We start from the raw sequence: 23380 nt of genomic DNA on the forward strand, positions 1-23380 counted from the left end.
AGCTGGCCTTAATGTCCAGTGGCAGCAACTGGCTGCAGACTGTTTGAGGATACAGCAACTACACCTTGCAGGGGAAATGATGGAAAAGCCATCATGATGACCAATTAAGGACTTGAGCTAATAAAAAATCTGTGTGCATATTCGTGTGTGTGTGTGTGTGTGTGTGTGTGTGTGTGTGTGTGTGTGTGTGTGTGTGTGTGTGTGTGTGTGTGTGTGTGTCAGCTCTATGTTATATCTTACTTTTAGGTATGTCAGTGAACAAATCCAAAAAAGGACATTTTCTTCTCCAAAGCTGGCAAGCTGGCAAGCTATAAAATGTATTGATTAAGGTCTCCTAGAAACACTCAGGGAGCTTTTAATTTGCTGTGCATTTATTGCTGTAGCTTTAGTGATTCATCCAGGGAGTTCATTAGCCTCATCCTTATGCTCGGCATGTGAAACCCAGCACCTTAAGTAACCTGCCTTTTATTCATCCCTCCCAACACAACTTGAAGTACTCCAGTTCAGAATTCATGTATCTAATGCACCTAATGTGAGAGTAAAAAAATCCATCAACTTTTCAACATACATATTTAAGTTTAAAGGAACAGTTCACCCAAAACACACAAAAAATATATTTTCAGCTTACCCAGAGTGTAGTGGATACTTCCAAATAATGTCTGTGTAATTTGGTGAGGTTTCTGGTCTGTTGGGATCTCCCCTGTCTCCCAGCACCCCAGTACATTGGGGCTGGAAGGGTATTGTCTTGTGGAGCTCAAACCATTGTTTCTGTCCAACCTGAATTTGTACTCTTTGAGGTGGATAGACATAGCTTGCTGATATTGTTCAGCAGGAAATTGTTCAAACTTTTCTTTCCTTCTTAATGGAGCTAATGTTGTGTTTTCTATCCCCACCCTCCATCCCAACTCCATCTCTCTCTTCCCAGGAGCAGCCAGGGCTTCATGCACATGAAGCTGTCGCGGACGAAGGAGAACAAGTACATCCTGGGCCAAAACAGCTGTCCTTTTGATAGTGTGCCTGAGATCATCCATTTCTACTCCAGCCGCAAGCTACCCATAAAGGGGGCTGAACACATGTCTTTGCTGTACCCTGTGGCCATCAGGACACTATAGTGCCATGGGTCACCTCCAGGTGTCAGACCTGCCCGGCCCCTGCTGTATTCACTGGGCCACCCTATGGCTCTGCTCCTCCTGTCCCTCCTTTCGTCAGAATTGCGGGGCTGGACAGAGCTCTGTAGGATCATAGGAATATGAACAGTGGCATCCCAACCTGCTGAATCTGACTCACCTCACTGACCCACAGGTTCCAGATCTGCTTTGATGCCTACTACACACTATCTCATACACAGGACTCACTGTCGTGAAAGTCTTTTTTTTTTTTTTTTTTTTTTTTTTTTGTATTTATGACAGACAGCCAGACATCCACTTCATAACATCACAGACTGACATGTCTGATTAACACCATTTCTTTGATTTCTTAGCTGATTTCCCTTAGCACTCTATGCTCTCAGAAAAAAAGGTACATTATAACTTTTGTCACTGGGCTGTACCTTTTTGTCATAAAAAAAAAAAAAAAAAAAAAAACTTTTTTCCTGAGAGTGATTATAATTATTGTCTGTAAACGTGCTTGTTTGATTTTCTCATTTGGTAAGGCTCTGTTGATACTGTAAGAGTAATTGTTTATCAAGGGGACCTGAAGATTGTAAAAGTCACACAAAGGAAGGGACATTTATGAGGCATGTTGAGGGATATTGTCCACATGGGCCCCATACAGCAGCCAGGATATTGAATAAGCTGCCCTTATGTGAATGGTGTGTCCCCGGCAGTGCAGAAACAACAGGCCTGTGAGCTGTGCAGACTGATGTCTCTATCTTGTCATAGTGCATGCTGTCTGCTATCCATCACTGAGTGGGTGTATCACACAAATGACAATGTAAGTACCGTAGTGGTTAGACAGGCAGCAGAGCATGATAGATGGGTCAGCCCATCTGACACAGTACAATTGGCTAAGGCCAGAGACCAGAGCCTGTCCAAATAGACCAAATTACCCTCACTATCCCAGCTTTGAATGGCTTTGCATCGGGAGAATGAAATATGCCTGCATTGTCTACCTCAGAAAATCAATTTCATTCGCCCATCTGCAGATCAATAGGTACAATGGGATTGCAGATATCGATCTGCCCTCCCATCTCAATTTCCAATTCCCTAGAATTACATCATCGGTTTAGAATTTTTTTTTCCCTGTTTGTTTGTTTGTTTAGTTTTGCATAAAGTCATAAACTCCAAGGTTTTTTTTGTTTGTTTGTTTGTTTTTGTTTTTGTTTTTTTTTAACTAAAAAAATGAACAGATTTTCCAGATCAGTAATTGTATGTATAGTCACTAATATGATATTGTGTGATGTCAGTAACAAATGTTTGGTTAATGCCTTATAATGCATGGGTCAAATCAGTCCGCTAGATCAGCTGATTTCCAATTCTGCTTTTAACGATTGTTCTGTGACTGTAATTTATTCTGGGGTAATTATTACTGATGTGTTACTCCTTTGTGATGGCCTATCAGCCCCCCGGCCCTCATTGTTCTGTGCTGATGTGATCGTGTTTTTTGGGAATACTCCAGCCTCTTCTACTGTGGTGCTTTGCATTTTTATTGTTTCAAGTTCTGCTAATGTATGTTTGCCTCTGTGGCCTGACTCTGGGACACGAGTCATGGTGTCTCCTGACCAACAGGATTGTTGAGCCTCACTTGAGAGACTATTGCAAATGTCCCTGGACCAATCACAGCACACCCTGTTCCAACTGGATTAGCACTGACCTTCAGACTGTCACACTTCCACTAAGCGTTAAAAACTCTCGACCATCTTCCCTTTACTATTAGGTGTGCATACATGTGTGCATGTGTATGTGCTTATGTGCGTGGGTGCATGTATGCACGTGTCCAACGCATTGATGTGTACACCTTTGTGTATGCTATACAGTACGTATGCACTTGAGTATGTGTGCAGACTTTATGAGTTCCAGTGTGTGTTCTGCCCTACTGGTACAGACTGAGGTGACAACCCTTGCTTGAATCTCTTTGGTTGTCAGAGTCTTTTTTTTTTTTTTTTTCCCCTTAGCCAGAGTGACTGGGATCCAGCCCCATGGCGTGGTCATGTTCCTTTCCACTTATATCCACACATTAATCATTGATATGAATGATACATCTGTTTTTTGGGCAACTTTCCAGAATTCATCACTCCTGGACTAGGGCAGAATGATATGGCAAACAAAGTATATTGCAATGATTTTGAAAGATATGATTCACAATTTTAGTAGGATTATTTTTGCATCTGAATTTTCATTTTCACTGAAACAGAAATTAAATGATGATGATAATGTGATTTTTGATGGGTCTGTACCAAACAAACTTTCTTTTCTTCCATCTGGAGAGTACTATTTGTAGGCCAGGGCATATCTATTGTGCAACAACACTTCATTTATAATGAAGTTTTGCCACTCATTTTACCTTTATCAAAAAATTGCAGCCCCTGCAATTCGGATATTGTACTTGGCCATATTTCAGGTTTGATAACATTTTGATTAATTACTCAGTCCTAACCTGGACCAGTAATATTTAAGATTACAGCATATTGTAGTTTACTGCTGACCAATTATCACAGCAAAGAGTGGATTTGCTTATGGTTGTGCATGTAATCACAGGACAACAGACACCATAAATCAAGTCTAAGCAGAGTGCCTAATCCTTGCCAGTCCTGTGAGTCACAAATTCAGATGGTGAGTTGTTTCATGAGCAAATACAAAAAAAACAAACAAAAAAAACAAAGAAAGAAAGAAAATTCTTGGGGCTGAATCCAAGCTTAGTGTGATTGACACTTGCAATTAGAAGAACTGACTTGGGTGAACATGACTACTGTAAATGTCTGCTGTGTGCTATGCAACCACATGGTCATTGAAGGGATAATGACTGGAGAGTGTGCCTCCACTAAATGTGTATGACAGACATGATGGTACAAGATGTCCACCTGGAGTAATATAATCAGGAGAACGACCTGATTTATAGAAATATTGTTTGCAGAGAACAGGATGGATGCAAAAGTTTATTTAGTTGGTGAAGTAAGTAAGCAGAAAGCAATGGCCAACAGAAAGATAGCGCCGTCATCAGAGAGGTTCTGTGACATGAGGGTGACTCTTTAAGTGGTGACCCCTACAGCTTTATTAAAGAGCAGTATGTTGTTGAAGTGGACCTATGTATTTCCTTGAGAGAAGTTATTCTTAAAAAAAAAAAAAAAAAAAAGGCAAATTAAAAGATTATATGTGTAATGTATTGTGTATGTTCTGAATGTCCCCAGTTTTAGAGATCATATGTTGACAGTAGAGGAGGCTCTTTATTTTGTTACTGCTGCTGACAAGTATTATGACTTTACCATAGAAAAGAGCCCACGTACGATGGCCACACTGCCTAGAGAGAGGCCTTAGCTTTAGCTGGAGAAAGGGAAAATGTAAGAGATAAAGGGGAAGAAAGAGGGAGGGAAGGAGGCAAGGGTGTTCTGGCAGAGGGGGGGGGGGCTTTGTTGCAATCAGAAGACCTACTTTTCACATTATTATATCTCTGTTATGAGAACCTGAAAGAACCCTTCTCCTCCCTCAGAGAAGTGTCTTAAAGTGTGTGTGTGTGTGTGTGTGTGTGTGTGTACTGGTGTGACCAGCCATCAGCCATTGAATTGCCCTGTGTGTGTCTTGCCACTTCCTGTGGTAAAGTGGTGTGTATGAGTTTCCTTTGTGTACATTTTCTTGCCACGTATGTATGCACTACTATAACATATCTGTACAGTCCCTCATGGCCAAATGTATATACTGAATGTATTGTATGGGGACATAGAGGCACCAAGGTTCAAACTTAATAAAATTGGGTTTATGAGTCAAAGTCATGTGTGATTTGAGTTTTCATTACCACTTTTTCTTGTATTTAAACAGACACACATCCCACTATACAAAAAGATGGAGAAGATGGTGGGAGAAAAGCCCCCACCGATATCTTTGCCTTCAGCAGTTACCATGGTGAAGCTCTTCAATAAATAGTGAGGAGCAACTATTGTTTGTGTCAAGGACAGAATGCTGGAGCAATTATCTAGAGAGTGCTGTAGCCCCTTTCTGCACTGATCCACTTGATGTTTTCCTGTAGCATTTTTTCAATTTGTTCATTGTAGCATTGTCTTTATGTATTTATATTATTCATTTTTTAATATATCTGGCTCCTCCACTCTTCCATTCACCCAACTGTTATTTAATCTCTGTATTTTAAAATCTCTTCACTCTATGCATAGCAGCCATTTTTCTCACAATGTAAACATTCAGTATGGGTGTACAAGACTTTACTTGTACACCCATCCATATTCTTGGATACTTCACGTTCCATTTTTTACAGGCACAGATCAAGAGACAGCATAGTGGTAATTTCGAAGGATGTAAGCAGCTTTCTTTTTTTCCTGTTTGCACCTGCTATCTAATTTTGTTGCTTCTCGTGGCATCACTTCAGCCAAAATGGTCAGGGAGTGCACTCATGGGCAGTTTTCATACAAGTAGGTGATAAAGTGCCATTTTGATGTCCAAGTCCAAAAAAACTCTTGGCACAGGTGCAGGCATTCTGTACTATTTCTGTGGTTTTAGTTGGTGGATGTGCACTCGTGTAGACCCTCCAAAAAAAAAAAAAAAAACATGAACCTCTTCACGATGTCTACTGGTCTGTTTAATTTTGATATAAAATATTTCAACCTGCAGACATGTTCACTTGCACATAAAAAACATGAGAGTGCACTGGGTCAGATTACTAGTATCTGTCATCCACAACTGCTTGTGGGATGTATGACAGCCTTTGCTTACGGTTGATTTTAAAATAAGCTGTAAAGGAAGGCTTTAATTCATATAGCCATGAAGGCAGCAGGACCAGCATGTTATTCCATCTGCAGCCTCAAATATGAGCCATTTGGTGCACAATTTCAAAGCACTGTTCAATTGCATACATTCACTCAATGTGGGTGCCTAGATTAGATCTTGCGCAACCTTTGGTTTTCTCTTGGAGGAAGTAGATCTAGATTCATCCCCGTTACAGCTAGCTGGATCTTATAGGCTGGAAACACACTGTTTTTAAAGGGGGTGATTTGATCGACCATGAATGCCCATACCACACCAACTTACCTTCCTAAGACACATTATGCTGTTTTTTCCTTTAATTTGTCACCCATCTGTGCAAGTAGGCTACTGTATGTTCATGATGACTGATTATGGGTACTTCTGTCCTAGACACACATCACCATGGTACCCATAGTCACTGTAAAGCACTCCCTCTTGGGCATTATTGCTATATTAAACCGCTCAGCTCATCAGAGACAAGTGCTCTACACTGTTGGATGCAATTTCAGTATTTGAACCATTTCCCTAATCTTCTACCCTAAAGTCACTTTCACAGCTGTCACACTGAGACAGCAAAAAGAGTTTTACATAGCACATTTTAGCCATTGAACAACTGTCAGGCATTCAGGAAAAGCATAAACAAGGGGGTGATCAAAAAACATAACAAAACAAAGCAAAACAAAACAACAACCAATATTCACAAGCTCTCCAATTTTTGATGGTAGGCCAATTCTCTAATGTACTCAACTCAAATTTGGCTCCTAACAGGCAGCAAGATGGTGAGGACACTGCCTATGTGGCTCTGAGGGGGCTGTTTACAGCTACAGGCCATATGTCTATGTGTGAAAGCGTGTGTTACTAAAATCTGAAATGGGATCAACACCTTGCCCCTCCACAAAGTCCTTTGGCCTCATTGCTGAATGCTTGTGCCTAAATTACAATCATTTGGTATATATATATATATATATATATATACACACACACACACACACACACACACACACACATACATATATATATATATATATATATATATATATATATGCTGATTGCAGAATCAGCTGCCAACCTTGTGTTTCTCTACATTTCTGGGATATGGTCAAAGATAATACTAAAATCAATCATTGTGCTATATTTTCTTTTGTCATCAGCGTCTTCATAATGACAAATGGAATCTGCTTGCATTGATGTCAGATGTACAGTTTCCATCCAGAATAATGCAAACTGTACATCAGAAATATTGCTTATAGTATACATTAGTGCAGTTTTTAATGCATTTGTGTAAAGTACAGACAGACATATGGGCCTGTAGCTGTTTACAGCTACAGGCCCAGCACAGACTGGGTCCTCACCATCTTGCTGCCTGTAAGGAGCCAAGTATTATGTATTTGGAAGCAGGAAAATTATGATCACTCCACCACATTACAATTACCCAGCTCTCTCTGAGGTATCTGATCAGGAGGTAATGAAATTTTTAACACTAAATGGCTCTGATGCCCACTATATACATTATATTGACTTCTGCCTAATAAAAAACATATGCAGCAACCTTATGTTTCCCAGTGGATCAACACATCCATGAGGAAGCTGCCATTCCTGATGCTCAGAAAATTATTATTTCACCAATATTTAAGGCAGGAGATCACTCTGAACTAGCTAATTACAGCTCTATCAGTGCACTCCCTATTACAGTTGTCCCTCGCTATAGCGCGGTTCACCTTTCGCGCCCTCGCAGTTTCGCGGATTTTTTTTAGTGCAATTTTGCATGCTTTTTTTTTTTACTGGACTTATTTTTCTACGAAGGTTTGAACTTTGAGAGTGTTTAAACAAGAGAGAACAGTGAGAAAATGTTAATGCCTCTCTGAGAAACGTGTATAAAGTGTGTGGTGAGGGGTTTTACAGCCTTAAAACATCTATAATAATTGTAAAAAATATAGCTGACTACTTCGCGGATTTCGCCTATTGTGGGTTATTTGTAGAATGTAACTCCCGCGATTAACGAGGGACCACTGTAGGCTATACCAAAAATAGCACAGGGCATGGTTGCAACCCAGTTAAAAACCCACTTGAACTCCAGTCACCATTCCCTGCATCTAATGCAGACTGGCTTTAGGGCATATCATTCGACAGAGACCGCCAATTGTCATTTTGCAGAGAATATTAAAAAAAAAATGCTAGTTAAAAGAGGGCTGATTGGAGCAATAATTATCAACTCACAATATGTCAGATAAAACATTCAAATCATTCAGTCATATTAGACTGATAGTTAGAAATGTACTAGAATTAATGGTCACACATCCTTTGTAGGGAACTCTGTAGGGGTCCCCCAAAGCTCTTTATTAGATCCACTTCTTCTTTGCATATGTATAAATGATCAATTTGCAAATGTATGCAGATGACACCATAATCTATGTACATGCCAAGTCAAATCAGCAGGCTGGGTGCTTACTTGAGGAGACAATGAAAAAGATGAACTGGGGGAATCATTATTATCTGACAATATCCAAAACAATTGGTATGTTGGTATGAAATGCCCCCACCTGAGATTGTAATGTATCACGAAGGACTTAAATGCAGAATCACAGATTAGAGGCAGGAGTAAGTTAAAAGTAACAACTGAAAGGAATGGAAAATGTGTGCAACAGTTCATTCCAAAATCCACAACCAGAAATCAGTCCAACCAGGCAGAGGTACAAAATCATGAGACAGAAATCCAAGGTAACTAGTCAAAACGAGTGAAAAACAGGCAGAATGGAACAGATGGGCAGGCGGGATACAAGAACTGGCAAAGGCACAACTGACAATCAGGAAAATAATAGAGGTGAGCTAACTGGTATATATACTGTGGAGAGACTAATGAGGAAACATGCAACAGGTGTGTGGCAGAACTGGCAGGCTGACAGGTGATTGGATAATGATATAATCAGGTGATCAGGAGGCAGGCAAGGGGGAACAGGAGAATTGGCAGGAAGACCTATAAGTAAGTGACAGGAGCAAGAGCAGATAGGTGGAAACAACGGGAGCTGCACAGAGACATACAAAACAGAGCGGGAGGGAGGGAGAGAGAGAGAGAAGAGAGAGAGAGAGAGAGAGAGAGAGAGAGAGAGAGAGAGAGAGAGAGAGAGAGAGAGACTAGCTGGAACGGGATATTCCAGTGGAGTCCATGACGGTAATAGATGGCCAGTGAGTGGAAATTGTCCAAGATTTCAAATATTTAGGTGTGAAAAAATATCTCAGGGATAATTAAAAACAAACTGATTTATTCAAAATCAAATGAGCACAGAAGCACCAAAATTGTACATGCACTCGTTGATATCATCCCATATTTCACATTGTATTACAACCTGGTCGCAAGTAAGCAGTACAACTATGCACTAGGCAACCACTTCATAATCTCTTTATGCAAATCCTTAATCAATTAAAAACAAAAACAACAACAAAAACTATCTCTTATCACTACTGCAATATTGTTAAGACACATGTAGTTAATTGTACAAAATCCTCTGCAACAATGGCAAATTTGGCCAGACAGGATTTTAAATAGGGCAGTTGGGATGTGGAATACTTTTCCAGTCAGTAGTGTGGTAAAATATGCTTAAAAATGGCTGACAGAAAGTAATGCGACCACCGATCATTTGAGTAAGTAACTGATGAATTGATTAGTCTTATTTTTGTTTTTACTATTGTTGTGTTTTCTTATTACAACATAATCACTGATGTGTTTTTTAAATGTATTTTATCATTAAATGAATTGCATGTCTTTGATAAGTCCTGCCCATGGACAGCAGATAAAAAGGTGGTGCTTGCTATATCTGGTGCAATACATGTATTGTGAATCCCCCCTGTCAAATATACAAATAAGATAAAACAAAGTAAAGCTGAATGGAATGTTCTCATTATTCGCTTTTCATTATTATCATCATTACTCTTTTGCTTTATATCACCCAAATGTTTATTTTTTATTGTCTGCCTTCATTGTCCATCTTTTGTACAGACATTTGTGCCTTGTTGCTTGAAAGATTCCATGCAAATACATTTATTTTTATTAGTATAAACCAGCAGAAAGTAGTATACAGCTATAATCATCAACAATAAATCTAGCTACACACACAAATACACACACACATTTATGCACTGAATTAGTGAGCAGGATTTTTCCCCCCTTTTTACATAGTTACTGTACTATATCTCACCTGAGTGAATCGACTCCATCACATCAGACAAAAGAATAAAGTCTCCAATTTACCTTTCCATTCTAAATCCCCATGGTTTCTGTATCATCTGTGACTAAGCCTCTTCCTTCAGCTGCAGTGTATTGTTCTCCTCCAGGGAAGTGCCATGAAGGGTTAAACCACCTGGGCTGAAATGCATCAAAGCTGCCTTTGTGGACAAAAGAGAAGAGGAAGAACTAAAGCGTGGCTTAAAAGCAATGAAAGGGTCCACAAGGGGATGAAAATGGCCCTGTGTCCATTACAAGCTCATTTCATATTCCGCTCAGTCACGCTGGGCAGAAAGCAATCTCAGGTAACAGACGTGATGTTAATAACACGTGAGCTGCACCTTTCACAGAGATAAAAGTGAATGGAGGACATTATATCAACTCTATCCTTTCCTCTTTTGGCACGTCTTAAGGGGGTGATCTGAAGAGAGCCCTGTTAGTATTGTTCTGTTTGTCTGTAAAACCTTAGATTAGAGGAGCTTTTACACCCTTTAGAAGGTCTGGCTGCACTGGAGATTTCTATTGGCTCATCACAGCATCTATAATGAAGGGGTACAGAACCTTACTCATTACCTGAATCCCTGGGTCAGCGTGGGAGTAATTGGAGAGATTTGTGCCAGCTTCAAAGCTGCTCCCCTTATTCATTAGAAAGACATCACTCTGTTGCCATTTCCTATTCCTCCTCAGTTCTTCCTCTTCACTATGTGACAATAGCAAAAGTCAAAACTTAGAGAAACACATATGAACTCTATCAAACTCTTGAAAGACAATGTGACCCTCAAAGCTATTCAAAATGCTTTACCAACATGGATTGAGTAGCTGTGTGGGCACCTGGGCTATCACTGTGAGAGCAGTGGTCAAGTCAGATGAAGAGCGACTGTAATCATCTGAAAGAGTGGCTACGGGGAGTAGACAGAGAAAGGGAAGTAACAGCCTATTTTCCATTTGCTCATCCATTATTTCCCCTCCCTCCGAGAGCTTTAAACATTGTGATACATTTGTGTTGCCAAGAGCCACCACAGGATGCAATTCTGACCACATGGTAAAAGACAAAGCTCCCAATCTTCAAATCCAACTGATAGGCAATCTTGTTACCTATTGGTTGGGTTTTCCTACAGTAACACACTGTAATGTCAATATGATCTTCATTCCAGTCACTGCTGATAGAGCCAATGTCCTTTTAAATGTTTTGTGGAAACTAAAGAACAAGCTGACAGGTATAAACTGAACTTTTCTCCTCAGGTGAATCGTGGCAATGTCAATAGTCCTTGGATGTCAGGGTGAATACGAGTGCTTCAGTATAGCAGAAGATCCTAAGAAGCAACAGAAAGCCAGTATCACTTTAGACTGCCTTGGTTGTTGACAACAAAAGGGACCTAAATGTGGTGCTCAGTAACAGTTACATAAACAGTACTGTACCATATGTGTGACAGCATTTCCCACTTTTTCAAAAGTGACATGTATCTCCATGTTTACTTTGCCGGGTGTTTTGCATCAGTAAATTATTGCATATAAAAACCTTAAAACTACAGATGTAGCTAGATCTGTAACCATCACAAAACTACATAATCCCTGCTGAGTTCAAAATTCCACTATTTTCATCTTGTCAAAGCATGGCACAGTTTCCTTTTTAATTTGTTAGAAAGCCAACAGCACTTTATTATTGCGCTGAAGCTGTGACACTATTTCCATCAGCACAGTGGAAAGGCATTATTTTAAAACACCCTTGGAGGCAGTTGGAGGTGGAAATTGCCCGCAGGTGTGCATGCATATAAAATGGTAATGGGGACAGACGGACACAAAGCACTGTTTGGGTGCTGTGCTCATGAAAGGGCAATCCACTGATTGAGCTGTCACACTCACAGATGCAGTAATAAAACTAAGCAGGGCAATTACTGTAGATGGAGAATGGTGGGTTGCAGAGGGGGGCATCCAATATGTCCTCCCCTAAAATACCCTGATGGGAGACAATGAGACAAAGCAAATTTAGCTGGCTGATTGAGAATGAAAAGAGAGCTCACCCACAGCAACAAGCACACTTACATGTACCAGGGCCATGTACAAATTAATCAACTCATATTTTAAAGATAGAATCAACCCCATACAGCTCAAAATCATGATAGTAAAATTCAGTGGAATGAAAAACAAACTAACTAACTAAAACATATTTGGCTTTTGTGAATAAAAAAAAAAAAAAAAAAAACATAAGCAAGGAGTCTGTTGGGATGAAATAATGGTTACCATATCCATTTGGAAATAAATCTGCATTGCCATCTAGTGTATAAGTAAGTGAACTGCATTGCCAGTGGACTGCCACTGAAAAACATGGATGAGTACACACCATAGCACTGCAACCATATGCTGCATTTATGTTAATATTCCAGACAGTAATTGCATAATTACACAATTGAAATTCAAACTAATGAGAAAAAAAAAAGAGCAATTACTGACAATTACTATAACTTATTGAACAATAAAAAGGAAAAATTACACATTTTCTACATTATGTAATGATGGCACATATGCTGTATATTTCACAGGCTTCATCTTGATAAAAGCAATGTAGCAGAGATTTTGGTGTGTTAATAAATGTCACAGCATGTGGAGACAGCAAAATTTTACTTTTTTTATTTAAATAAATCAAAACTGAAAAACTTAACATTCCTCAAGAAATTAGTTCACAATAATGAGCCATTGCCATCTATCAAACACATTGGTAGATATCCTGAAGTACTGATAACGTTGGTATGGTCACTGTGATAGAGCTTTTAAAATTGTATATGTACAGGTATGTGAGGCGATAATGACAGGTCTTCATGTGTCTAAAGCCATAATTTACATATACAGTAAGCACTGGGCAGCAGAATGACCAAACTTCCACTGAGCCAAAGGGCTTCTCTTGCTCTCTTCTCTGCAAAAGCCTGTGTCCCTGGACCGTGGGCTCAGAGGCCTGGGCCTCCAGCAAATATGAGCTCCAGGGCAGCCTGGATGTCACCATCTGTGGCCTGCAGCGCCCTCAGCATCAGCTCCTCATCCTGGATCCCCATGTCCCTGAGCTGCTGCATTTGGGATTGCCAGCGGCCCTGGTAAAACAAAAACAGTCAAAGCAGACCTTTTAATCCAAATGGCTCTAAACTTCACCAGAGTCTCAATTTAGAAACCTTAACTGTCAGACCAGCTGAACTCCAGCTCTGCCATAAACAAACAACTTTACAGTTACATATACATACAGTTACATGTATACATGACACTGACAATTCACATAATGTCCAGTACAGCTGTTTTCAAAGTGAGGTCAGGAGACAGCCATATAATTCAAATTGTTAGAGACTGCTATGACACACAATATTATTATTATTTTAACATTGTTCCAATCTCACCACTTGGAATCTATTTGTCAGTGTTCATGTATGGCATCTAAATGATTTAATACTTAATGCAAACCAAAATAGCATTTCATATCAGGGTCCCTACAGCAAAATAACCTGAAAAGGGTCTGCGGCTTAATGAAGGTCAACTTGAGAGTTTGGAACATGAAAATGATTGAGAACCCCTGTTCTGTTATACTATGTATTCTTGTCCTTTATTGTCCTAGTTGGACAATAAACAAGGCAAAAAAAAAAAAAAAACATAGAGAGGCCTATACCCTGCATCAGTTGGGTAAGTGGGTGAGTCAAGTCAAGTTATTTCTAACCAGGTCAGATCATAGCCTCACCTGTAGAGCAGACATGTTGGTAGCTTGCAGAGCTTGCTGGAGTGCCTGGCTGAAGAGGTCGTTACTGACTGGGGTCCCAGCTGGCATGGGGGCTACACCAGTGGAGGGGTCCGCCTAAATGAAATACAAATACTACAGAATGACTGAAGAAAACGGGAAGGAAAAAAAAAACTTTGCATTCGTATGTGTCAGGCAGTGGGGTAGAGATGATAATTTCTATATCCTTTAATTTTTTTTCAAATCCTATTGAACCTGTTTAATATTTGTGTACATATTAATTTGATTCAGTGGAAAGTGCCCAATGCAAAATTAAGGGATGAAGGGATGAGCCATGTCTGTGGGGTTCCCCCTTCATTGCAGTTTTACATATTACACCTTCAAAATATGTGTGCTTATGTCCTTGAGTCTTCTGAAGAAGTGAATAGACCTCACCTGACTTGCTGTTGTAGGAGTGACAGCACTGCTGTCAGGGGTGCTGGCGAGAGCCAAGGCAGTGGCCAGCTCACTCTGTGTTATTGGCCGAGGACCTGTGGCTCCACTGTGGCTCAGAGACACTGGACGTGCTCCTGCCGAGGCCCCTGCTCTATTGGAGGGGCCTGCTTGGCTCCCCTGTCACACACAAATTAGAAACACAAATTTGACAACAGCAAATAGCTTTGTCAAGTTTCAGTGTCTGATGCTTCAAGCAGATTGACTCACAGACTGGAACTCCTCCTCATCATCAGACATGCCCTCAAACATGAACCCTCCTGTAGGAATAAAAGAAAAATAAGCTTTATTTGTTGAGCTCTTCCAAAAACAAATTTATAAAGTGCAACAATACATAAAAAAGCAACTAAGGTAAATCCTGAAATTCCAGGTATCCATTTAAATCTATCTTAGACAGATAAAACAGATACAAGCAACAGCAACAATAATGCAGATCTAACTATTTAAGTAAAAGCGTGTCTGTGAAAACTAATTTTAAGTCAAAGAAAGATAAAATGCTGACATTTGGAGCATAACAGTGGTACATGTGCAGTGTCAGGACTACATTAGAAACAGAAGTAATTGAGTCCAGTCAATAACTGACACAATTAGGAAGCCTCCCTAGCCTGCCATCCTTTTTACAGCACCATCTTCATTGCTCACCTGGCATATCGCTGTAGGAACTGGAAGAGACATTGCGAGAGGAGCTGGTGCTGGACTGAGCCGGCATACTACCAGCCACAGAGTGCAGAACCAGGATGATGGCATTGACCAGCGCTGGGTGAGAACTAATCAAACTATGAGGTTGGAAAAACAGAATAGTACAGATAAAGAGTTAATGCATCATGACAATGTGTATGCGTTAAAATAAATACAGGAAATAGAGCTAACTCAGTCATGCTGGTAGCGGTTTCTCTTTATGCCTGGGACAAAGTTTTTCATTCTTACCATTTTGCAGTCTCCTCATAAGTGGGAGACTTTACTATGTGAAAGCCAATATGGTTTATGACAGTGTAAAAATATGTGAGCAGGGTGACAATCCACAAGTAGGGGGCAAGTGTATTCACCCCAAAAGTAATTTTCTGTTTATGCTTGTCTTTATTGTACTCATTTATGATGTGGTGTATGTGAGCCAAAAACCACCAAGGCAACGCCACACTCACACATCCAGCATGTTGGGATCCGTGAACTGCACAAAGAGATCTTTGTCTTGGAGCACCCCTGCACAGAATGGAACGGTATTATTAGGCAAGGCAAGGCAAGGCAAGGCAAGTTTATTTATATAGCACAATTCAACACAAGGTAATTCAAAGTGCTTTACAGAAACATTAAAAGCAACAAGACACAATTTAAAACAATAAAAACAGTCAATAAAAAAGGGAAATAGAAATTTAGAAATTTAGAATGATAGCGATAATAAAATACAGTAACATAAAATAACAACAGGCTCAGTACACTGCCTGAGCTAGACGGCCAAGGGCCCAGGGCGTGATAGGCCTTATCACCCCTGCAGCTCCTTGCCACCAAAAAGTGAACTAGACAAAATTTGAGTTTAAATTCAAACCGGCTCTGTCAGAGATTTCAGCTAGGATCTCTTGTCCCTGGCTCTGAACCATCTTGAATTTGGTTGGTTGGGTCTGTTTTTTATTTTTTATTTTTTTTGTATAGGACGTCACCCTTAATAATACACCCAATGCGTGCACACTATTTGCTCTTGAGTCCTTCACTCAGAGTCTTACAGTCCCGCCGGACACAGGTTCCACACACTGGTCTTATTCAGATCATAATGAACTCTCAAGATCCATCACAGGACATCTCCCTTCTAGATCTGAAGTCACAGCCTGCTCCCCAGTGTCGAGTCACAGCAGTAGCTGACTCAGACTTCCTGGCCACCCCCCGCAGGGATGCCGACAGCCCAACCTCTTAATTCCTTAGACTCTGAAACCTCTCCTATTGGAGATTTCAGCCCGGTCTCAGTCCTTAGCCCTGGAATCTCTGACATTTGCAGCCGATTTAACAATAAACCCAAATAGAGCGGGCAGTAGGGATGGGCGATATGTTATCGTTTGCGATATATCGTCAAAAAAATTCCCCACGGTAAGAATGTCATCTCGCGATAATAACGATAAACTCCTGTTGATGACGTAATTACGTGCGCAACGCACTCGCCGCTGGCAGCCGGCAGCTCACACGTGTAGCACAATAACAAGCATGGCGGAAGGCGGGGCTGATAGCGAAGAGCTCGTTGCTAAACGAGGCTCCAGCTCGATTATCTGGAACTGGTTTGGCTACAGTAAGTCTGACGTGGAGCAAACATCTGTCATATGCAAAGTTTGCAAAAAAGCGGTGATTACAAAGGATGCAGTACAGGTGTACTACTTAAACTTAATTGGTATAGTTTAGTAGCGTATTTGACTACAGTAAGTATTATTTTTGAGCAGTATTTGTGGGGTTCTCAAGACTGAATGCGGTGATAGATTTGTAGTCAAAAAGATGGAGTTGAATTGTTTTATATTTTTTATCGTCACTTTTATCGTTATCGCAATAAATGCCAGAAATTGTCGTGATAAAATTTTTAGTCCATATCGCCCCTCACTAGCGGTCAGGATAAAAAATAAAAGGCATAAATCAAGAGTGTGTAGTTTAGAAGTATGGGAGTCCTTGGAGTGCGGAGGAGGCATAAATCAACAGTGTGTAGGTAAAAGTACAGGCAATACAACAGGCAAGTATTTAATCTAACAGTACGCCTCGGTGAACAAAAGTGTTTTTAGCCCTGATTTAAAGGAGCTGACAGTTTGAGCAGACCTCAGATCTACAGGAAGTTTGTTCCACAGGTGAGGAGCATAATAACTGAAGGCTGCCTCACCTTGCTTGGTTCTTGTTCTTGGAACACACAACAAACCAGTTCCAGATGACCTAAGGGGTCTAGATGCATCGTAGGGAATCAGTAGATCAAGGATGTATTTTGGTCCAAGACCATTCAGGGCTTTGTAGACCAGCAGTAGGATTTTAAAATCTATCCTTTGACTCACAGGAAGCCAGTGTAGCAATTTAATGACCGGTGTAATGTGGTCCAGTTTCCTGGTGTTTGTAAGGACTCTGGCGGCAGCGTTCTGAATCAGCTGCAGCTGTCTGATTGATTTTTTGTTAATGTAGTTATTAGATTAAATGTAAATAATTTCATGGCACAGAGGATGTCATGGGTGAATTTATCAAACTAAGGAAGAAGGATCAGGTCTTACCTAGTGCCACTGGGTCTGACCTGAGCCCTGGTGTAGCCACAATGATCTGATCCAGAGACTCCTTATTTGTCAGCATTTTATACACCTAGATAGACCAGACAGAGAGTGATATTTGTAGTAGTCACAGTAGTGGCAATCATAGCAGTTCTTTGATGCCACAGTGGAGGGACATGTAAGCTAATTCTCAGAAAACTTCCATTTTCCCATCTTGGGGCCTTGGACAGTGTGGTGCAACAAGTGCCAGCATTGATTTGTGCACTGTAATATGGACAGGTGTTTGAATCGCTTTGCCCTGCCCACTCAGTGGAGAAAATAATCAGCTGGCTGCTCAAAATGTAACCAAAATCAAAACATGCTGCTTGTCTGATTAATTTATCAGTGCAATTTCTGAATTATGTTTTTTTTTTCTTTTTTCTTTTTTTTTTTTTTTTTAGAAAACTGTTTTTACAAGTAATACAAGCAATAGTCTGGAAATTCCAATATTTGTTTCCATACTTTTCCATACTCTCTTTTCTCTGTACTTACCCACACCTAGAAATGATCAACATCATATTCCATACTTTTCCAGACAGTGTAGTAACCCTGCATGGAGGGTTTGGTGTACATGTGGATGGGACACAAGGCTACTGTGATAGCTAATGTGACTTCTTGACATTTCAGAAGAGCCTTGCTAACCCTTTGGCTAACCTTCAACCATCACAGTCAATATATCATTCCTTAAATTAGTAATTCAGTATTACGCTAGTGGGGAAATGATTGCAATTTCCTTGATACAGTGACACTGAAATTCTGTAAAATCAATGAGACTCGTCAGTCTAGTGTAACACTGGACAGCTGACGTTAAAACTTGTGCATAATCCACCATGGTCACATTGTAAAACTGATTTCTGTGGTTGTTGTGCCGCAGAAAAGTCTCAGCCAATAATAGCTGATCTCATCCACATAGAGAATAATCCTAGCTGTTTACATATTTGAAATGCACAGTAAGTCTTGTGGGGAAGGGAAATCATGATCAAGGAAGGTAGAAAGAAGAAATTTTCAAAAACATCACATTTGAGTTCAAGGTTACACCCCAAGACCTTGACACAAGGCATGAAACCAAAACTGGCCTCAACAACTACAACACTTGGTAGTGAATAAACACTCTTTTGATGCAGGCCACTGACAGAGTGGTACTGTCAAGGTGGGACGGACCACACAACACAGTAGGAGCAAAAAGCCAAGATAGACCAAGGGGTTTCAATCATGGTGGAGTAGTGTATGAGAGGCCAAACACCAAAAATAAAAACAAAAACAAACAAACAAATAAATAAAACATTACTTTAGAAATTAAAGAAGTAAATTTAGTTTATAAGATGATCAAGGTGAATATTATTACAACTTGGAAAAATGCTACTTTCTCAAAATAAGTCAGCGGGTGTTATTAAATATAATCTAAATAGATCATACAGAGCAGAATAATTTACGCTCCTTGGAAGAGTTTGCAGGGAGGATACATTTTGTGGGGGTTGCCTCTTTGGCCAGTGCTCTGCCAAGCTATGTGATATTCTCTACTCACTGAGTCTCTGTAGGCGGAGTTGAGAGAGTGAAGTGCAGCATGAAACACCCTGAACTCCCTCGCTGCAGTTGCTCTGTTCACAGGCTCTGAAGGAGAAAGGGATAAAGATATTATACATCATATGTCCATGTTCAGGATCAGAGAGCACTTACAGTTTGAACAAGCTTTCAGGGCTGAAATGCAACACACACCTGGACTGATCTCCGGTTCTGGCCACGTTTTTTTGAGGATGTGCAAAGTGGATCCAGGCTGAATCCCACAGGCGTCCAGCGTTAGGTCATCCTTCAGTTTCCGCCCACAGTGGACCAGCTCTGAAAACAACAACAATAATAATAATATTAACACATTAACGTACAAAAAAATTCTTTTACAAAGAAAAATCGCTACCATACACAGTAATGATGTTGGTGAGGGTAATATACACATTTACTGCTGAATGTGCCTCACAGTTCGCAAAAGTTCTTCATAAGGCAATCTAAAGAAATAATTTATTGTGCCAGCGACAAAACTTACAACAATTTTACTATACACAAACTTAACAAATTTGCCTTAAGAAAAGTTTGTTTACTTTCTCACTGGTAAATAACATGCAGATTTACCAGTAAGAAAGTACATAACATTTACCATATTTACCGTTTCCTCAAATTTACAGCATCCTAACAACTAGAAAAAAGTAATCACCTTCCTGACTTTTTGCACATTTTCTTCTGCAAGAAAATGAGTTCAAAACACATATTCTGAATTTGTGCTCCACCATTATTTCTCAAAAGTAGCAAAAAATCTAATAAAACATTGATTATATATTCACATCATTTACACAATTACGCCAAAGTTTCAATTGCAAAAACAATTCATAATATGAATGAATTGATATTTTCTTGTGAATGCTGCTCAACAATTATCAATATTTACCTCTCTTGGTAAAAGGTTCATTCAGTGCACAAGAAAATGTGCAAAAGATTAAAGGGGGTGAATATTTTTTGCAGCCATTGTCTTAAGAGTAGAATGGAAGAGAACAGAGAGTCAGGAGTGCACAACAGCAGACACAACTCTCTGGGCGCTCATTCATCAAATGAATCAAATAACAGGGTCAGACCTATGAGCTCGGGGTCTGGGATGGAGTCTGGGAGCTGTGCTGCCACCAGCTGCTTCAGGGTGGCGACCCTGTATCCTCCAGGTGGCACATCGCCTGGCATCATCTCTGGGAAGTGGAAGATGGATTTGGGCTGATCCACCAGCTTCAGAGACAGGTGCCAGTCTGAAGAAGCCATCTCTGCCTTTTTTGCACAAACAAGACACGAAGTCACCTCAGAGAAATGTCAAGTGCTCACCAAACCAAGACAGTCTCTAGTTAGGAAGATAATGGACAGTGTAGTTGTTGCGCTGTACAATAGCAGGCGATACTATTCTTTCTTTCAGATATACCTTTTAGGATAGGACACCGAAAGACGAAAACAAGAATGAAAACGCAGAAAAATCTCTCTGCAGAGCTTTTCCACTTATGTTACAAACTTTGGTGACACAAAGAAAGGATTACTATCCTGCCAACATGCTGGTGTTAATGGTAGCTGCTTCGCGATAACAGAGAAATGTTAATTTGATCAACGTCGGCTGCCTTTGTAACATGAACAGCCTTGTAGCAACAGCTTTATGACTTCAACCTAAAAGCCATTCAGAAAAGCCGTGATAACTGCACATTAGGAGGAATCTCGCACACTCACCATCGCTTTGTTGACACTACCTTCCCTTCCTGGTTGGAGTCACGTGCTTTGCAATACGTAAAGACGTCAGCAACGTTTCACCAACGACAAAACCTCACACTGTATACCATTCGTGCATCAGTGTTGTTTTAACCAGTGTAATTTTCAATGCAACGTAAGGCTAAAACAAACAAACAAACAAACAAACAAATAAAGACTACTGGGATGTTGGACGAACATTACTCTCTCTCGCTCTCATTAATGCGTGCTCACACACATGTACACGCACACACAAATCGAAAAAAAATCCGTGGGCACCCCTGCTAGAAAAACCAGCATAGACCAGCAAGGCTGGTCACCAGCAAAACCAGCATGGGGTATGCTGGTTATACCAGCAAAACCAGCATATGTTGTGTTTTGGTGCTGGTGACCAGCATCCCATGCTGGTTATGCTGGTCACCAGCATTCCATGCTGGTTATGCTGGTCCAGCATCCCATGCTGGTGACCAGCATAACCAGCATGGAATGCAGGTCCCCTGAGAATTTGCTCATTGGCAAAATGTTGGCCCCTCAGTGCTGGTCCCACATGGGCAGTCCTCATTAACCCCTAAGGAAGCCTGCACTGGCCCACTTAGGGCTGGCGAGAGGGCGCCCTCGCTAGGCCCACACTGATTTTGCAGTTAAATCCCCCTAATAATCTAAAACAATAAATCAGTTCCACACATAAATGTATTTCAGCTAGTAGTGTAGTTTCTTTTGGGAGTTCCATACATCTGAAATGGATGTGGTCATTGATGTATGCATTGTCAAAAATGTACAATAGTCAAAAGGATTCCAATCAATTCATTTATTAAATACAAACACATTACACTGAATGAAAAATGCTCTACTCTGCACATTGCAGCCTTATTCATTTAAGACAGGGTTGTCAAACTGGTGCCATGGAGGGCCAAGAGGCTGCAGGTTTTCATTCCAACCGAAACCTCCACCAGGTGATTTCACTGATTGGTTCCTCCTTTCTGATACAAGGTGAGGTAATCAGTGAAATCACCTGGTGATCTATTGATATCTATTGTTCGTGACCCCCTAGCTCTTCCTACTAAACATGGTCAACGGAACATGAGAGGAACTGCAGTCAAAATTCAAATATGAATGATTCAAATTCAGTTACTAGTGACACATTTTTCAGCCCATACTTCAAACAAAGAAAAAGCAAAAACTGCAAAAACTCTGACCTCTGATGCTGAAAATATATTCTTGTGTGCTGCTAACATGTCCATACTTCAATTGAGGTGATGTATTGATTGGCAAAGCTCACTCTTCCCCCAAAGTCTCTTGCTAGCGCTCCATTCGTCCACCCGCTGTCTCTTGAATTCCGTAGCCACACCTTAATCTCATCCTCAACTTCAGACTCCTGAGGACTTGGCTGGAGGGAGCATTTTCTTACAGCCTCTGAAACATAAAAGTAAAGGGGCCTATATAAAATAATGTGTAGTGAGCAGTATCTATATGCTATTTCTAATACCAGTGTTACCAAACAGTCATTTATTTTTGGCGGGCCGCCACAATATCAACACTGTCCTCCACATATTAATTTTCTATTTCCAGAGTTGCGCACCATGTTCAATCACTTAGACAGCGTAGCAGTGAATATCATGTTAAATATGCTGACAGAGTGGATGTATTCCTTCTTTGTGTGTGTGTGCTTGAGTGAGAGAGAGATATACCTTAATCTCTCTACTCTGTGTCACAAACCAGGAAGTCAAGATCAACTCCTCTTCTGTCTGTACTTCTTGGTTTTCTGTCTCTGTTCTGGAAGAGAGAGTAGGGTGGGAACAAAGAGGGAGAGAAACAGAGGGATGGAGTGAGAGAGAAGGAGAGTAGAGAAAGAAGGCCAAGACGTGGGTAATTTTCCTTGTGAAAGACAATAAAAGCACGTTACAGTATCTGTTTATTCTAGAATTCACATTGTTTGTGTGAAGATAACATTTGACATTATGAGCATATTTGGGTGTGTCATTTGTTGTCATTTGTTGTACAGGGCTCCAGACTGCGACCAAATGGTCGCTTTTTGCAGCGACCCTTGAGACAGCGCAAGCATATTTGGCAACCACTTGCACGTGTGCAACTTGTAAATTTGCCGACATTTTTTTTATGTCTAAAAATGTCCAGGAACTAGCGGTTATGAAGGGAAGGAGTTTTAGGGAGGTGTCGTTCGGACCTGATCACATCTGGATCAGCTGTCAGTCAGTTCAATAGCTGTTTGTGTCTGAGCACATCAGTGCTGTAATATTAGGCTCACAGCCATCTGAGTTTCTCTCTCTGTACTGTTACCTGATCAACAAACATCTGCACTGAATAAAAACCTGCATGCAGTATTTAAACTGTGCACTGTGTCAGGCAGAGGCACACAAATAAGTTTTACTGAAAAGAAACGTTCATATTTTTGATTATTAGTATTGTCTGTTTTCACTGATGTCCTGATTTTAAAGTCACGGTTTAATAACCCATAATTTTATAAAAGTGTCTTTTGTTCATCACACTTTATTGAGGCTAAATGCTTCAGGAAATT

The 23380-nt window shown here is 40.4% G+C and overlaps 2 protein-coding genes across 4 annotated transcripts in view; one reads left to right on the forward strand and one right to left on the reverse strand.

The window, feature by feature from the left end:
* Nucleotides 1-3333, forward strand: part of shf (Src homology 2 domain containing F) — a 113775-nt gene extending 110442 nt beyond the window's left edge. For both annotated transcript variants that reach the window (XM_030080816.1, XM_030080826.1), the window contains one exon: nucleotides 926-3333. In XM_030080816.1, the coding sequence (XP_029936676.1) occupies nucleotides 926-1112 (187 nt within the window). In that variant the 3' untranslated portion in view covers nucleotides 1113-3333. The remainder of the gene's footprint in view (nucleotides 1-925) is intronic.
* Nucleotides 3334-12737: 9404 nt separating this feature from the next.
* ubl7b (ubiquitin-like 7b (bone marrow stromal cell-derived)) lies at nucleotides 12738-20971 on the reverse strand. Of its 2 annotated transcripts, none has more exons than XM_030080847.1 (11): nucleotides 20830-20971; nucleotides 20205-20385; nucleotides 19300-19419; nucleotides 19109-19194; nucleotides 17551-17635; nucleotides 15472-15529; nucleotides 14972-15105; nucleotides 14540-14589; nucleotides 14273-14449; nucleotides 13841-13954; nucleotides 12738-13208 (listed from the first exon to the last, which is right to left on the reverse strand). In XM_030080847.1, the coding sequence occupies exons 1-11, from the start codon at nucleotides 20830-20832 to the stop codon at nucleotides 13068-13070; spliced, it is 1149 nt and encodes a 382-aa protein (XP_029936707.1). In that variant the 5' UTR covers nucleotides 20833-20971; the 3' UTR covers nucleotides 12738-13067. The 2 variants fall into 2 exon arrangements, with proteins under 2 accessions (XP_029936707.1, XP_029936715.1); XM_030080855.1 differs by lacking the exon at nucleotides 20830-20971 and adding an exon at nucleotides 20534-20680.
* Nucleotides 20972-23380: the final 2409 nt, after the last annotated feature.

This window comes from Myripristis murdjan, chromosome 3 (assembly GCF_902150065.1).
Source record: "Myripristis murdjan chromosome 3, fMyrMur1.1, whole genome shotgun sequence".
Lineage (NCBI taxonomy): Eukaryota > Metazoa > Chordata > Actinopteri > Holocentriformes > Holocentridae > Myripristis > Myripristis murdjan.

Bases quoted from the DNA above. Each gene is read 5' to 3' on its own strand.
- ubl7b (XM_030080847.1), bottom strand. The intron at 17,636-19,108 runs GTGAGTAGAGAA...TGGTCTATCTAG, and splicing joins ACTCCGCCTACAGAGACTCA to GTGTATAAAATGCTGACAAA. The intron at 13,955-14,272 runs GTGAGGTCTATT...TATTTCATTTAG, and splicing joins CTCCTACAACAGCAAGTCAG to GCGGACCCCTCCACTGGTGT.